The sequence below is a fragment of the Podarcis filfolensis genome (genome assembly GCF_964270895.1).
Source record: "Podarcis filfolensis genome assembly, chromosome: 2".
NCBI lineage: Eukaryota > Metazoa > Chordata > Lepidosauria > Squamata > Lacertidae > Podarcis > Podarcis filfolensis.
Window position 1 is genome coordinate 620,570 of NC_139605.1, and position 15,603 is coordinate 636,172.

General features: G+C 42.7%; 1 protein-coding gene across 1 annotated transcript; it reads left to right on the plus strand.

The window, feature by feature from the left end:
* Positions 1-460: 460 nt before the first annotated feature.
* Positions 461-2,370, plus strand: LOC310756946 (uncharacterized protein). The gene is made up of 2 exons (XM_083601919.1): positions 461-757; positions 895-2,370. The coding sequence occupies exon 2, from the start codon at positions 939-941 to the stop codon at positions 2,316-2,318; it is 1,380 nt and encodes a 459-aa protein (XP_083458045.1). The 5' UTR covers positions 461-757; positions 895-938; the 3' UTR covers positions 2,319-2,370.
* The last annotated feature ends 13,233 nt before the right edge of the window (positions 2,371-15,603 follow it).

The window sequence follows — 15,603 nt, forward strand, 5'->3', positions numbered from 1 at the left end:
GTCTTTTTCTTTTTGGAAAAACTTTTCATTTGCTTTTAAAAACAAGGAACATAGGACTAATAAATGATACAGATATGTAGACTAAGTCTTCGCGTGCCATTTGCATATCAGAAATAGCAAAATAAATTTGCAGGAATAGCTATATATCTATATATATCTGGGTTCATGAATTGGTTTGAACTGAGTTATAGTCACTTTTCCTCTTCTGTTGCTAACAAAACAATACAGTCTCCTCATGGACATGGGAGGGGGGTTCAAAGTGAAGAAAGTGCTTTACGTATAAATTTAAATTTAGACCAACCAGATTGAGGCAACAGCTGATGGGGAGTGTTCAGGTGAAGGTGTTGCTGTTTGTTTCACAGACGAGACGTGGACGTTCCATACATACCTGTATGTGATGAACTTCAACTCTTTGGCTGGAGAACAACAGCATCTGGGATTCTAACATCCCCCGCCGTGAACCCAGAATGGAGGGATATCAACTGTTTCCTCTGTGAATGTTCTGCATCTAGTCATGCCTTTTAAAACAATGACCAGGCTTGTCTGAACCACCCAGGCCTTCTTAAATGCCGGCTTCAGAGTTTTTAGGGAAGTTGATGTAAATTCTGTCAGTCTTGCTCCTTTTGCTTCTGTTTGCATTTGATTGAACAAAGAGATGACTGACCTTGGAGACGGAGTGGATTCCAGGATTGAGCCAGAACAAAATCCATTCCAGATAAAAGCCAAGCAATATGTCAGTAAATACCAGCCAACCAAGGTAGTGAAAACTATAGAAAGGCCCCACATCTAACTATTTTTAGTTCTTCCTCTATCACAGGCATTCATTAACTTGGTTCAATGATCTGGAGCTCCATTTCTTCCTGAGGCTCTAATTCGCTGCTCTCTTCATTGCAGATGGTGAGGAATTAGAAGGGAAGAACAAGGGGGAACACAACAAAATGCACATAGCGGAGAAGTCATATAAATATTCAGAGTGTGGAGAGAACATCGGTCAGAGCTCCCAGGACACCTCCCATCAAAGAAAGAGTTTCGTTCAGAGGGATAGCCTCACTTCACACGTAGGAACACAGAGAAGGGAGAAATTGTATCAGTGCAGAGAATGTGGAAAGAGCTTCGGTAACCACCGGAATCTCACTTTGCATCAAAGAATTCATACCGGGGAGAAACCCTATCAGTGCTTGCAGTGTGGGAAGAACTTCAGTCACAGGCAGAATCTCACTTCCCATCAAAGAATTCATACCGGAGAAAAACCCTATCAGTGCTTCGAATGCGGGAAGAGCTTTGGGGATGGGGGTAAGCTCACTTTGCATCAAAGAAGTCATACAGGGGAGAAACCCTATCAGTGCTTTGAATGTGGAAGGAGCTTCACTGATAGCTCCAGTCTCACTTCCCATCACAGAATTCATACAGGGGAGAAACCCTATCAGTGCTTGGAATGTGGAAAGAGCTTCAGTCTCAGGCACAATCTGACTTCCCATCGAAGAATTCATACCGGGGAGAAACCCTATCAGTGCTTGGAATGTGGAAAGAGCTTCAATCGGAATAATAGTCTCACTTCCCATCAAAGAATTCATACAGGGGAGAAACCCTATCAGTGCTTGGAATGTGGAAGGAGCTTCACTGATAGCTCCAGTCTCACTTCCCATCGAAGAATTCATACAGGGGAGAAACCCTATCAGTGCTTGGAATGTGGAAAGAGCTTCAGTCTCAGGCACAATCTGACTTCCCATCGAAGAATTCATACCGGGGAGAAACCGTATCAGTGCTTCAAATGCGGGAAGAGCTTCAGGGAGGGGGCCAAGCTCACTTTGCATCACAGAATTCATACAGGGGAGAAACCCTATCAGTGCTTGGAATGTGGAAAAAGCTTCAGTCAAAGTGCACATCTCACTTCCCATCACAGAATTCATACAGGAGAGAAACCCTATCAGTGCTTGGAATGTGGAAAGAGCTTCAGTCTCAGGCATAATCTCACTTCCCATCAAAGAACTCATACAGGAGAAAAACCCTTTCACTGCTTTGAATGCGGGAAGAGCTTCGGGGAGGGGGCCAAGCTCACTTTGCATCAAAGAATTCATAGAGGGCAGAAACCGTATCAGTGCTTGGAATGTGGAAAGAGCTTCAGCCGGAAGGACAGTCTCACTTCCCATCAAAGAATTCATACAGGGGAGAAACCCTATCAGTGCTTGGAATGTGGAAAGAGCTTCACTCATAACTCCCATCTCACTCGCCATCAAAGAATTCATACAGAGGGGAAACCGAAAAAGAGAAATAAAAGAAAAAATATTAAAGAATCCTTACAAAATACAATTGTATAGAAAAGAGGAAGGGGGGGATATAAACTAAAAATACTGTTTATGGCATTTGTATCATATACCGTATTTTTCGCACCATTGGACGCACTTTTTTACTCTTAAAAAGTAAGGGGAAATGTCTGTGCGTCCTGTGGAGCGAATGTGTGGTCCCTGGAGCCAAATTGCCGGAGTGCGGCACACTCTTGGACTGGTCTTTGGTAGTGGTGGTGGAGCCGCGCTCCCCTGCCGGCAGCCTCGGCTTCCCCCTGCAGCCCCGGGAAGCTTTGGAGCAAGGGGAGGGCTGTGCGCCCATGCCCCGCACTCCTGGGCTGCTGAATGGGGGCGGGGGGGAGTCTGGTAGTTGTTTTTTCCTTTGACATCTGCTGGGAGGGTGTTCCACAGGGCAGACACCGAGAATAAAACTCCCATCTCCATCTGAAAATCATCTGTAGCAACAATTATTCATAATTTGCACTCCAGAATAAACCCAGCTGTATTTAGCATACAGTGGTGTAGTGGTTAAGAGCGGTAGATTCGTAATCTGGGGAACCGGGTTAGCGTCTCCGCTCCTCCACGTGCAGCTGCTGGGTGACCTTGGGCCAGTCACACTTCTCTGAAGTCTCTCAGCCCCACTCACCTCACAGAGTGTTTGTTGTGGGGGAGGAAGGGAAAGGAGAATGTTAGCCGCTTTGAGACTCCTTCGGGTAGTGATAAAGCGGGATATCAAATCTAAGCTCTTCTTCTCCTCTTCACCAAGATGACACATTCCCTTCATCTCCCTCCCTAGCCCAGCTTTCAAATCTTAACCAACTCAGACAGTGCAATATGACTCTTATAATGATCGTCTAATAATCCAAATTAGTATTTCTCCAGCTTCTAGGTCCAGTTTCTATAAAGCCTTTGAAAAACTGTTCCAACAAATCTCAGCCAAGTCACAATCCAAAATTATGGTCTCTTATAATGTTCATCCAATCCTGCTTCCTCTTCTTCTTTTCCTAATCTTTGGACATTTTAATCCACTGGGGATGGGGAAGCAGGCATCTTAATTCCCTTTCCTCAAACGAGATCATAGCTTGCCTTGTTCACCGTTTCCGTAGTTGCTTTGCATTCTCTGCCTCTCATTCCATATCTGAAGGAGCGTCTCCACCCCCATCGTTCTACCCGGACACTGAGGTCCAGCACCGAGGGCCTTCTGGCGGTTCCCTCACTGTGAGAAGCCAAGTTACAGGGAACCAGGCAGAGGGCCTTCTCGGTAATGGCGCCTTCCCTGTGGAACACCCTCCCACCAGATGTCAAAGAGAACAACAACTACCAGACTTTCAGAAGACATCTGAAGGCAGCCCTGTTTCGGGAAGCTTTTAATGTTTGATGTATTATAGTATTTTAATATTCTTTTCGAAGCCCAGCCAGATGGGCGGGGTATAAATAATAAATAATAAATTATTATTATTATTATTATTATTATTATTATTATTATTATTATTACCACACCAGCTCAGCCCAAACTTGTCTGTCCATGGGGCTCTTTCTGTCTCCTCCTGCTCTTGCCTCGCCTGCTCAACACAACCTTCTGCCTCTCCCACTGACTCCTTTCCAACGACTCCCACCTTGTGACCCACACATTCCCCTCCGTCTCTTTTTCTGGGTCTTCAATGCCAAGGCGCTGCAGAAGCTTCTTTGGAGTGGATGCATCTGGTTCCCAATAAATCACACAGAGGCAAAGTTCATTGGCAAAAGAAGAAGGTTTCTCAGCCTTTTCAAGGGATCCTTATTAAACTTGGGAATGTCTGCATGTGATCCCATCTCTGCAGCTCACAAAAACACCAGAGAGAAAGTGGGCTGGAGCCTGAAAGGCGAAAGCATTGGCCTCGAACGCAGGCCTCAGGAACGCTTTCCCCCATGGAGACCCGGGACCCCTTCTCCTTCTGAAGGGACCTCCGAGGAGGAAGCCAGGGCGGATCAGTCCCTGGACCGTGGAGGCGATTCCAAGTGCTCCGTTCCACACACTTCCCCTCAGTAATGAGTGGCTGAATATTCAATTTACATTTCCTAAAGTCCACAATAATCTCTTTTGTTTTCTTTCAGCTAAGGAGTAAGTTGTTTTTCCTGCACCCCTCCCCCAACTGCTCAACATCCTTCCTATAGGCCGCCTCCCCCTTCCAGCCGTGATTAAACCAACCACCATTGTATCATGTTGTTGTTGTTGCTGTTTAGCTGTTTAGTCGTGTCCGCCTCTTCGTGACCCCCCGGACCAGAGCACGCCAGGCCCTCCTGTCTTCCACTGCCTCCCTCAGTTTGGTCAAACTCATGCTGGTAGCTTCGAGAACACTGTCCAACCATCTCATCCTTCGTTGTCCCCTTCTCCTTGTGTCCTCCATCTTTCCCAACATCACGGTCTTTTCCAGGGAGTCTTCTCTTCTCATGAGGTGGCCAGAGTCTTGGAGCCTCAGCTTCAGAATCTGTCCCAGTGAGCACTCAGGGCTGATTTCCTTAAGAATTGATACGTTTGATCTTGCAGTCCAGGGGACTCTCAAGAGTCTCCTCCAGCACCATAATTCAAAAGCATCATTTCTTCGGCGATCAGCCTTCTTTATGGTGTTAGGATATTTCCGTTCCACCTTAAAAGGGAGCTGGCTTTTGTGAGTCACAGAGTCTGCGTATTTCCTGTTAACAGGATGTTTATGTTTTCTATTGCTTTCGTTTTCTCTCTTGGTGCCTCAACACTGAAGCAGGCAGTCATGTTTTTCTCTGTTCTGACTAACGCAGAATAAACTTATGAAAAATGCCCTCCTGCGTGCATCTTACGCTGTGCATTATCTGCTGATAAGAGCATGCATCAGTTCCAGAATGTGGCAAGCTATTTCTGGAGCTCGTGTCGCTAATTGCTGATACTGCGTGTCTACGGGAGATCGATGGACGTCCGGAGGGGACGTAGGGCCATGATGGACTTTGTCTCCCTGGCAGTATCCCAACATATGGTCCACCTCTCACTTCCATACATCACTACTGGGAACTATACAGACCTTTGTTGGCAAGGTGATGTCTCTACTTTTTAAGATGCTGTCTAGGTTTGCCATCCCCTTTCTCCCAAGGAGCAGGCGTCTTTTAATTTCGTGGCTGCTTTCGTCACCATCTGCAGTGATCATGGAGCCCAAGAAAGTAAAATCTCTCACTGCCTCCATTTATTCCCCTTCTATTTGCCAGGGGGTGATGGGACCAGTGGCCATGTATCATATGCAAACTTAATGACTTTTCCAGCCTGTGAACTTCCTGGGAAATTGTTCTTTCCCACAGATAGGCACATCATGTGATGTCAACAATCTGGCTGTCTGCAGCGGCGATGTTTCCATATACTGACACTTATTACTGGGGTATTTGGGGGCACAGTCAGCTGTATAGAGCGTATATAAAAGTGGGCTCAACATGCACCCCTGTGGCACCCCCATATTCATGAGATCCGCAGAAACGTGGGAACCCACCCTGACCCGTTGGGAACGGTTTGACAGAAAATTTAATATCCACCTGCACAAACACGGTGGAAGTCCCAGGTCTAATAGTTTGGGCACCAATCTATGCGGAAGAATAGTATTAAATGCAGAACTAAAGTCTACAAATAACAATCTTGCATAGTTCTCTTTCTTCTCCAAATGAGTCAGGACAGCATGTAAAGCCATTGCCACAGCATCCTCCATGGATCTCTTTGCCTTGTACGCAAACTGGCAAGGGTCAAGTCCCAGTGGCAGACAAGATATGATACGGTTCCTTGCCACTTTTGCTTTCCTGATACCCCTCTTCAAGTTCGCTCTTTCTATACCATACGGTACCCGGTCCCCAGTTCTAAAAGCAGAGTTTCTGGCCTTCAAGAATCTCCTAACCTCTCCCGTCATCCAGGGCTTCCTATTCGGATACAACTTAACAAACCTTTCCCTGGTGCATTTCCTGTGCCAAATCTAAGACCGTTGATGTAGAAGTTTCTAGATCTTGATGGTCGAACATATTCCAATCGGTCTCCTAGAAACAGTCCTGAAACTGCCGAGAGGCTCCCTCAGGGCACACCGTAACCATCCGTGTTTGTAGCTGGCCTTGTTTCCTGAGGGGTGTGTACACTGGTGTCAAAAGCAGGGACACGTGATCTGAACCACCAAGGGGCGCCAAGGGCTTGACCTCATATTCCCGTCTAATGTTCGTATACACCTTGTCAAGAGTACTTTCTCCCCTTATTGCACACTCAATGTGCTGATGGGATTTTGGGAGTGCTGCCCTCGCATCTGTGTGAGTGAAGTCCCCCACAATAATCTGTGCTGCCTCCGGGTATCTGCTCAATTTAGCATTGATGTTTTCATGCATACTACTCATGGCCCTGCAGGCATTTGCAGTAGGTGCTACATAAGAAAGCTGCAGAGATAGTGCAGGATAGTGCGCACCCCGGAAATGATCTCTTTCAGCTTCTGCCTTCTGGAAGAAGATACAGGGTTATAAAGACTAGGACTAGCTGCCTGAAAAACAGTTTCTATCCAAATGCAATTTTGGTTTTAAATACAGTGTAAGGTAGTCTCTATGGGAGTATATTATCTTTCCACCGTGAACCCAGAATGGAGGGATATCAACTGTTTCCACTGTGAATGTCCTGCTTTTAAAACAGTGACCTTTTAAAACTTTTAAAACTCATGCCTTTTAAAACAGTGACCAGGCTTCTCTGAACCACACAGGCCTTCTTAAATGCCGGCTTCAGAGTTTCTGTCAGGCTTGTTTTTGCTTCTGTTTGCATTTGATTGACCAAAGACATGACTGACCTTGGAGATGTAGTGGATTCCAGGATTGAGCCAAACAAAATCTATCCCAGATAAAAGCCAAGCAATATGTCAGTAAATACCAGCCAACCAAGGTAGAAGAAGAAGAAGAAGAAGAGTTTGGATTTGATATCCCGCCTTTCACTCCCTTTAAGGAGTCTCAAAGCGGCTAACATTCTCCTTTCCCTTCCTCCCCCACAACAAACACTCTGTGAGGTGAGTGGGGCTGAGAGACTTCAGAGAAGTGTGACTGGCCCAAGGTCACCCAGCAGCTGCATGTGGAGGAGCGGAGACACGAACCCGGTTCCCCAGATTATGAGACTACCGCTCTTAACCACTACACCACACTGGTAGTGAAAACTATAGAAAGGCCCCACATCTAACTATTTTTAGTTCTTCCTCTATCACAGGCATTCATTAACTTGGTTCAATAATGGATGTGAACCACGTCCCCTTCGCTCTGTGTGGGGTTGGGGTCCGGGGCAGCGATGCAGAGTTAGCATGACTTACACTGACATGGCAGTGCATTGGTGGGGGAGGGGGTCAGGTGGTGGGTTTCATGATTCTGTGTCCGTGCCCCTGTCACAGTATGCTGGCAGTTGCGTTCCACTGGTTTCAAGAGAGTCACAGGCATGCTCAAATGCTGCGAGGGTCGAAGATGCCACACATCGACAATAACATTAAGTTAGACGTCAAGGATGTCCTCCTGAGGCTGAAACAGAGTACTCTCAAGTCTTGCAGTGAGATGGGGGGGGGGTTGTTCAATAATCTGGAGCGCCATTTGTTTTTGAGGCGCTAATTAGTTTCTCTCTTCATTGCAGATGGTGATGAATCGGAAGGGAAGAACAAGGGGGAAGTCAACAGAATCCACATAGCGGAAAAGTCATATAAACATTCAGAGTGAGGAGAGAACATCCGTCAGAGCTCCCGTTCCACCTCCCGTCAAAGAAAGATCTTCGTTCAGAGGGATAGCCTCACTGCACACAAAAGAGGACAGAGCAGGGAGAAATTGTATCAGTGCAGAGAATGTGGAAAGAGCTTCAGTCGGAAGGATCATCTCACTTCCCATCAAAGAATTCATACGGGGGAGAAACCCTATCAGTGCTTTGAATGTGGAAAGAGCTTCAGTAAGAGCACCCAACTCACTTCCCATCAAAGAATTCATACGGGGGAGAAACCCTATCAGTGCTTGGAATGTGGAAAGAGCTTTAATCAAAGCGCCCATCTCACTTCCCATCAAAGAATGCATACAGGGGAGAAACCGTATCACTGCTTGGAATGTGGAAAGAGCTTCAGTCAAAGCAGCTCTCTCACTTCCCATCAAAGAATTCATACCGGGGAGAAACCATATCAGTGCTTGAAATGTGGGAAGAACTTCAGTCACAGGCAGAATCTCACTTCCCATCAAAGAACTCATACAGGAGAAAAACCCTATCAGTGCTTTGAATGTGGAAAGAGCTTCAGTCTCAAGCACAGTCTCACTTCTCATCAAAGAATTCATACAGGGGAGAAACCCTATCAGTGCTTTGAATGTGGAAAGAGCTTCAGTCTCAAGCACAGTCTCACTTCTCATCAAAGAATTCATACAGGGGAGAAACCCTATCAGTGCTTTGAATGTGGAAAGAGCTTTAAAGCATTGCACAGTAAAGTATTGCACTTGGGCAAAAAAAATGAGAGGCACAAATACAAGATGGGTGACACCTGGCTTGAGAGCACTACATGTGAAAAGGATCTAGGAGTCTTGGTTGACCACAAACTTGACATGAGCCAACAGTGTGACGCGGCAGCTAAAAAAGCCAATGCAATTCTGGGCTGCATCAATAGGAGTATAGCATCTAGATCAAGGGAAGTAATAGTGCCACTGTATTCTGCTCTGGTCAGACCTCACCTGGAGTACTGTGTCCAGTTCTGGGCACCACAGTTCAAGAAGGACACTGACAAACTGGAACGTGTCCAGAGGAGGGCAACCAAAATGGTCAAAGGCCTGGAAACATGGCATGTTTAGCCTGGAGAAGAGGAGATTAAGGGGTGATATGATAGCCATGTTCAAATATATAAAAGGATGTCACATAGAGGAGGGAGAAAGGTTGTTTTCTGCTGCTCCAGAGAAGCGGACACGGAGCAATAGATCCAAACTACAAGAAAGAAGATTCCACCTAAACATTAGGAAGAACTTCCTGACAGTAAGAGCTGTTCGACAGTGGAATTTGCTGCCAAGGAGTGTGGTGGAGTCTCCTTCTTTGGAGGTCTTTAAGCAGAGGCTTGACAACCATATGTCAGGAGTGCTCTGATGGTGTTTCCTGCTTGGCAGGGGGTTGGACTCGATGGCCCTTGTGGTCTCTTCCAACTCTATGATTCTATGATTCTTTAATCAAAACGCACATCTCACTTCCCATCACAGAATTCATAGAAACCGTATCACTGCTTGGAATGTGGAAAGAGCTTCAGTCAGATGGTGAAACTCACTTCCCATCAAAGAATTCATACAGGGGAGAAACCGTATCACTGCTTGGAATGTGGAAAGAGCTTTCGTCTGAGTGGTGATCTCACTTCTCATCAAAGAATTCATACAGGGGAGAAACCTTTTCATTGCCATGAGTGTGGAAAGAGCTTCAGTCAAAGTATCGCGCTGTCTTCCCATCAAAGAATTAATACAGGGGAGAAACCCTATCAGTGCTTGGAATGTGGAAAGAGCTTCAGTCTCAAGCACAGTCTCACTTCTCATCAAAGAATTCATACAGGGCAGAAACCCTATCAGTGTTTTGAATGTGGAAGGTGCTTCACTTATAGCTCCAGTCTCACTTCCCATCACAGAATTCATACAGGGGAGAAACCTTTTCATTGCCATGAGTGTGGAAAGAGCTTTCGTCACAATTCCAGTCTCACTTCCCATCAAAGAACTCATACAAGTAAGAAACTATAAGTGCTTCAAATGTGGGAAGAGCTTCAGTTAAATCTGTGGGAATGTTCAGGGATGCAGGAGAGGATATATTGTTTGATTATATCCTTTCCAACTTGTATTAACAAGTTCTACAATTTAGCAGAGTAACATTTCCCTTTTTAAACTTGTGCAGCGGATGCGTTTGCTCACGCTCGCTAAAGCCTCTAAAATACGTTTCGTTGGCAATATTCCCCTTTAGTACCTCATAAAAAGATAGACATAGCACAGTCTTCTATAAAAGTATAAAAAGAGTTTACTCACTCACATTCTGTTCACAAATGGATCCCAGAAGGCAGACTTAAGTTAGAGAAGTAATATACCTAGAAACTATCCCATAAGAAGACACCTTTTGTCCTCTCTTGGCTGGAAGCCGAGAGAGCATCTTACGCTAAGCAGATGTTGCTTCTTCATCAAATGTGGTCAGAGAGATGGCTGACCACTCCTGCTCTTTAGTTGCCTGGGCAGGTGAGGTCATGCCCACCTCTAGTCACATGCAGAGGCAGCCTAGGAGAAACAGGAAGTTCCGACTGGCTGGTCCAAACATCCCCTTTTATGTATGTTATGATGCTTTACTGAGAAATGATTTGATTGTAAATAAAGCTCAGAAGACCCTAAAGGACTATTTTGAGTTGAACCTGAATCCCGGAATTGAAGCAAGGGTCGTATGGGATGCAAGTAAAGCTGTAATGCGAGGTTTTCTGATTCAACAGAATTCTATCAGGAAGAAAGCACAGAATAAGTAAAAGGAAAGAAATCTGTCTCAATTGAAGGGGAAAGAGAAAAAACTGAGATGTAACCCCAAAAAATCAACAGATTGAAAAGGAAATTAAAGTGTTACAATTTCAGTATTCACAAATAGTAAACTAAGAAATTGAATGGAAAGTTAAATTGATGAAACAAAAGACTTTTGAATCGGCAAATAAATGTGGAAAATTATTGGCTTGGCAATTGAAAAAGAGACAGAAGGAGAGTACAATAATCAATATTATGGAGAATGGCAAGAATATTGAGAACCCAGCAGAGATTAGAAAATGCTTTCAAAAGTACTACAAGCAGCTTTAAAAAAAGAAGAAGAAGAAAATGAAAAAATGGAAGAGTTTTTGGACAAAAATGGATTGCATAAAATTCCAGCGGACAAAAATAACCTACTAAATGAACTGTTTACAAGACAAGAAGTTGAAGTGGCAATTGACCAAATGAAAATAGGCAAAGCACCAGGACCAGATGGTTTAACATCCATATATTATAAAATATTTAAGGATTGGCTGATACAACCATTGATGGATGTTTGTAACAAGATTTTACAGGGGGACAAAGCACCTGAGTCCTGGAAAGAGGCATCCATCACTCTGATACCCAAACCAGATACAGATAGAGCTCAAGTAAAGAATTACTGACTAATTTCTTTATTGAATGTCGATTATAAAATATTTGCAAACATTTTGGCTACAAGATTGAAGGTTTTGAATAAGCACATACATAAAGATCAATCAAGTTTTTAACCTGAGAGGCATATGAAAGATAATACAGTGCGGGAAAAAGAAAATTCACAAAGGTTTTGAGAACCACATTTTCCGAGGTCCCTTAATTGAAGTATGGGTTAGGTGTAAAAACCTATTAGAACCAATAACTCCTCACTGGTTATCCCCATTAGAGGTTATGTGTGTAAAGAAAATCAACATGAGAGGTAAATGGATTACATATGGAGGTGTGATAATCAAAGAAGGAGGAAAATGGAAATTGAAACCATATGAACAAGTTAAAGAATATGTTTATGATTGGTTGCATTACTTTCAGGTAAATGAAATGTTTAAAAAAGATATTAAAGAAAGTGGTTATGAAGAAAAAGACTCAAAATTTCAAATAGAAATAATAAATAATGATTGTAAAATTTTGTCCAAAATGTATAGGTTGTTATTGGAATGGTACACGAAAGATGAAGAAGTTAAATCGGTAATGATATAGTGGGCCAGGGATTTTGGATATAACATACAATTTGAAGATTGGGAAAAAGTATGGAAGGAAAACTTAAAATTTACAGCATGTATGACGTTAAAATAAAATGTCATGAAAATGGTATATAGATGATATATAACACCGGTAAAGTTAGCGAAAATGTTTAAGATATGTAATAAATGTTGGAAATGTAAAGAAAAAGAAGGAACATTTTATCACATGTGGTGGGAATGTAAGAAAGTGAAAAGTTTCTGGGAGATGATATATAATGAATTGAAAAAGATGTTAAAATATACATTTATAAAGAAACCAGAGGCTTTTCTTTTAGGGATTACAGGACATGAAATAAAAAGAAAGGACTGCAAACTCTTCCAATATGCAGTCACAGCAGCAAGAATTCTACTGGCCCGGAAATGGAAACGAGGAAATACCGACAATGGAAGAATGGAGAAGGAAGCTGTTAGACTATGCAGAATTGGACAAACTGACTGGGAAGATTAGATATCTTCAAAACCAAAAGTTTATCGAGGACTGGGGAAAATGTACAGATTATCTGAAAAGTTTTTGTGATGAGCAGATAACGCTAGTGGGGTTTCAAGAAGCACTGTGAAACTGGAGAAGTATTGTTAAAAGGGAATAGAGGTGAGAGGGTTTATTAATGACAATACAAACTTGGGAAATGGGTAACTTAAATTTATATATGGATGATTGTCAGAGAAGCTGAAGGAAGTCCAAAAAGAGACAATTTGTGAAAATTTGAATATGAAATTATTATATATTTGTATTGGAAACTAATAAAAACTAATAAAAAAAATAGAATCACAACGCTGCAGGGCACTGCTTAAAAAAAAGAAAAGAAAGATAATACAGTGGTACCTCAGGTTACATACGCTTCAGGTTACAGACTCTGCTAACCCAGAAATAGTACCTTGGGTTAAGAACTTTGCTTCAGGATGAGAAGAGAAATCGTGTGGCTGCAGCGGGAGGCCCCATTAGCTAAAGTGGTGCTTCAGGTTAAGAACAGTTTCAGGTTAAGAACGGACCTCTGGAATGAATTAACTACTTAACCCGAGGTACCACTGTATTAGGAACATAGTGGATGTGCTGGAAAGATTAGAGGTAAAAAAGAATACTAAAGCAATGTTAACGTTTATTGATGCAGAGAAAGCCTTTGATAATGTTTATTGGAGTTTTATGAAACAGAACTTATGTTATATGGGGGTCGGTCAAAACTTTCTAAATGGTATTAACACAATTTACTTTGAGCAGGAAGCAAAAATTATCATTAACAACATGGTCTCAGAAGAAATTAGGATTGAGAAGGGAACCAGGCAAGGGTGCCCACTCCCCCCCCCCGCTTTCTATTTCTGTCCTAGAGGTGCTGCTGAATAGGATAAGGAAGGATGAGGAAGTTAAAGGCATAGTAGTGGGAACTAAACAATGTAAGTTAAAAGCCTTTGCTGATGATTTGGTATTGACTTTACAGGACCCTGAGATCAGTGCAATCAAAGCACTGTTGATAATTCAAGAGTTTGGACAGGTTGCAGGTTTTAAATTAATTAGAATAAAACCAAAGTCTTAGAAAAAAATTTAACGATACATTAAAAACTTAATTTAGAGGAAACCACAGGGCTGAAGTTTGTGAAAAAGGTGAAATATCTGGGTGTAAATATGACTGCAAAAATTTGAATTTGTATAAAGACAACTATGAAAAGTTATGGAAGGATATCAAAAGAGATTTGGACATCTGGACAAGGTTGAAACTATCTTTGTTGGGCCAAATTTCTGCGTTAAAGATGACTGTATTATCTGGCAGGGGGGGAAAACCCAGAAGTTTAAATTATTAACAGAGATTTAAGGATCTATTTTGAAACAGCAGCCTTTTGCTGGTTGAAATAATGGTTTTTATTGGAGGTTACGGTGGGTGGGAGAGGCCATGTCAACTTCTCTGCTGGGTTGCCAAAGGACAAGAACTCAGTGCCCATCCTTCCTCGCAGATTATTCCAGATCTCTGAAAATTACATTAGGACACACCCGGCAGATGAAGATGATGGACTATATGGAACTTGACAAACTGACTGGGAGACTCCGAGACCAGAGAGAAGAGATGGTGGAAGAAGATTGGAAGGAATATTTGAAAAAATATGTTAATATTTAAATCTTAGAAAGGCTTTGGAAGTGGATATAAGCTGTAGGGTTAGAAGTAGAAGATAGTGTATTTTAGAATAGTATTATCTGTAAGTAATAAAATGTGAAGATTTTTATAGTTAAAGTAAGCGTGATTTTAAAAAAATGGTTAGAAATTATGATATATGTAACTGCTAAAGATGAGGTAAAATGAAAATCAGATAGGGGGGATTTGGGGAAGCCCACCTAACAATGTTTAGAAAAAATAAGGACAATACAATAATTTGTATTGTTTGTTTTTCTGTTTGTGTTGTTTATTAGTGTTATAAAATGAATAAAAAAATTGGGGGGGGGGGAGAATGGAGCTCCAGAATGAATTAAGTTCTTAACCCGAGGTAGTACTGTACTTGATTGCTCTTTTGTTTCACATCCCACAAAAGCACCCATCTCATGACCCATCAAGGAATTCATTCAGGGGAGAAACTACATCAGTGCTTGGAATGTGGAAAGAGCTTCAGTCAGAAGGAAAGTCTCATTTCCCATCAAAGAATTCATACAGAGGGAAAACAAAAAAATAAAAATAAAAAAGCAAAAATTATTTAACTCTAACAAAACACAATAGTATAGAAAAGAGAAAGGGGGGAATAACTAAAATACCCTTTTTCACATTTGTATCGTATATATCATATCATTCATCAACCCATAGAAAGGCAGGCTCCCCCACTTCTCCCCTGCGTGGCCCCCTCTTCTCCCCGTCTCCCACCCTGAGAGTGTTAGGATATTTCCGTTCCACCTTAAAAGGGAGCAGGCTGTGAGTCACAGAGTCTGCGTATTTCCTGTTTCACAGGATGTTTCTGTTGTGTCTTTGCTTTCGTTTCTGTTGTTGCCTGAGCATACCGAAACAGGCAGTCATGTTTTTTTCTTTGTTCTGATCAACGCTGAATAAACTTGGAAAAATGCTCTCCTGCTGTGCATCTTTCGCTGTGTGAATTCTGCTGATAGAGTGTGCACCAGCCTAAGAATGTGGCAATCTATTTCTGAGGCTTCGTGTCGCTAATTGCTGATACTGCCTGTCTACAGGAGGTCGATGGATTGTCCGGCAGCCGGCTTGGGGGCTCAGATGGACTTTGCCTCCCTGGCAGTATCCCAACAGAGAGATCCTTCCTTCCCTGCGTTCCTTGCAGGTCCCTCCCATCTCCAACTCTCCTTTTCCTGTGTGTGTCCTCCAAAATTCAAAATAAAGGAATCTTAATACAAAAAATACAAAAAGAGATGAAAAGGAAACTCCCATATCTGTCTGAAAATCATCCGTAGCAACCATTATTCAGAATATGCACTCCAGAATAAACCCAGCTGTATCTGGTATCCAGCCTTTTTCCTCCCCTTCAGCAAGATGACACTTTCCCTTCATTTCCCTTCCCAGCCCAGCCTTCAAATCTTATCCACTCAGACAGTTCAATATGACTCTTATAATGATCGTCTAATAATCCAAATT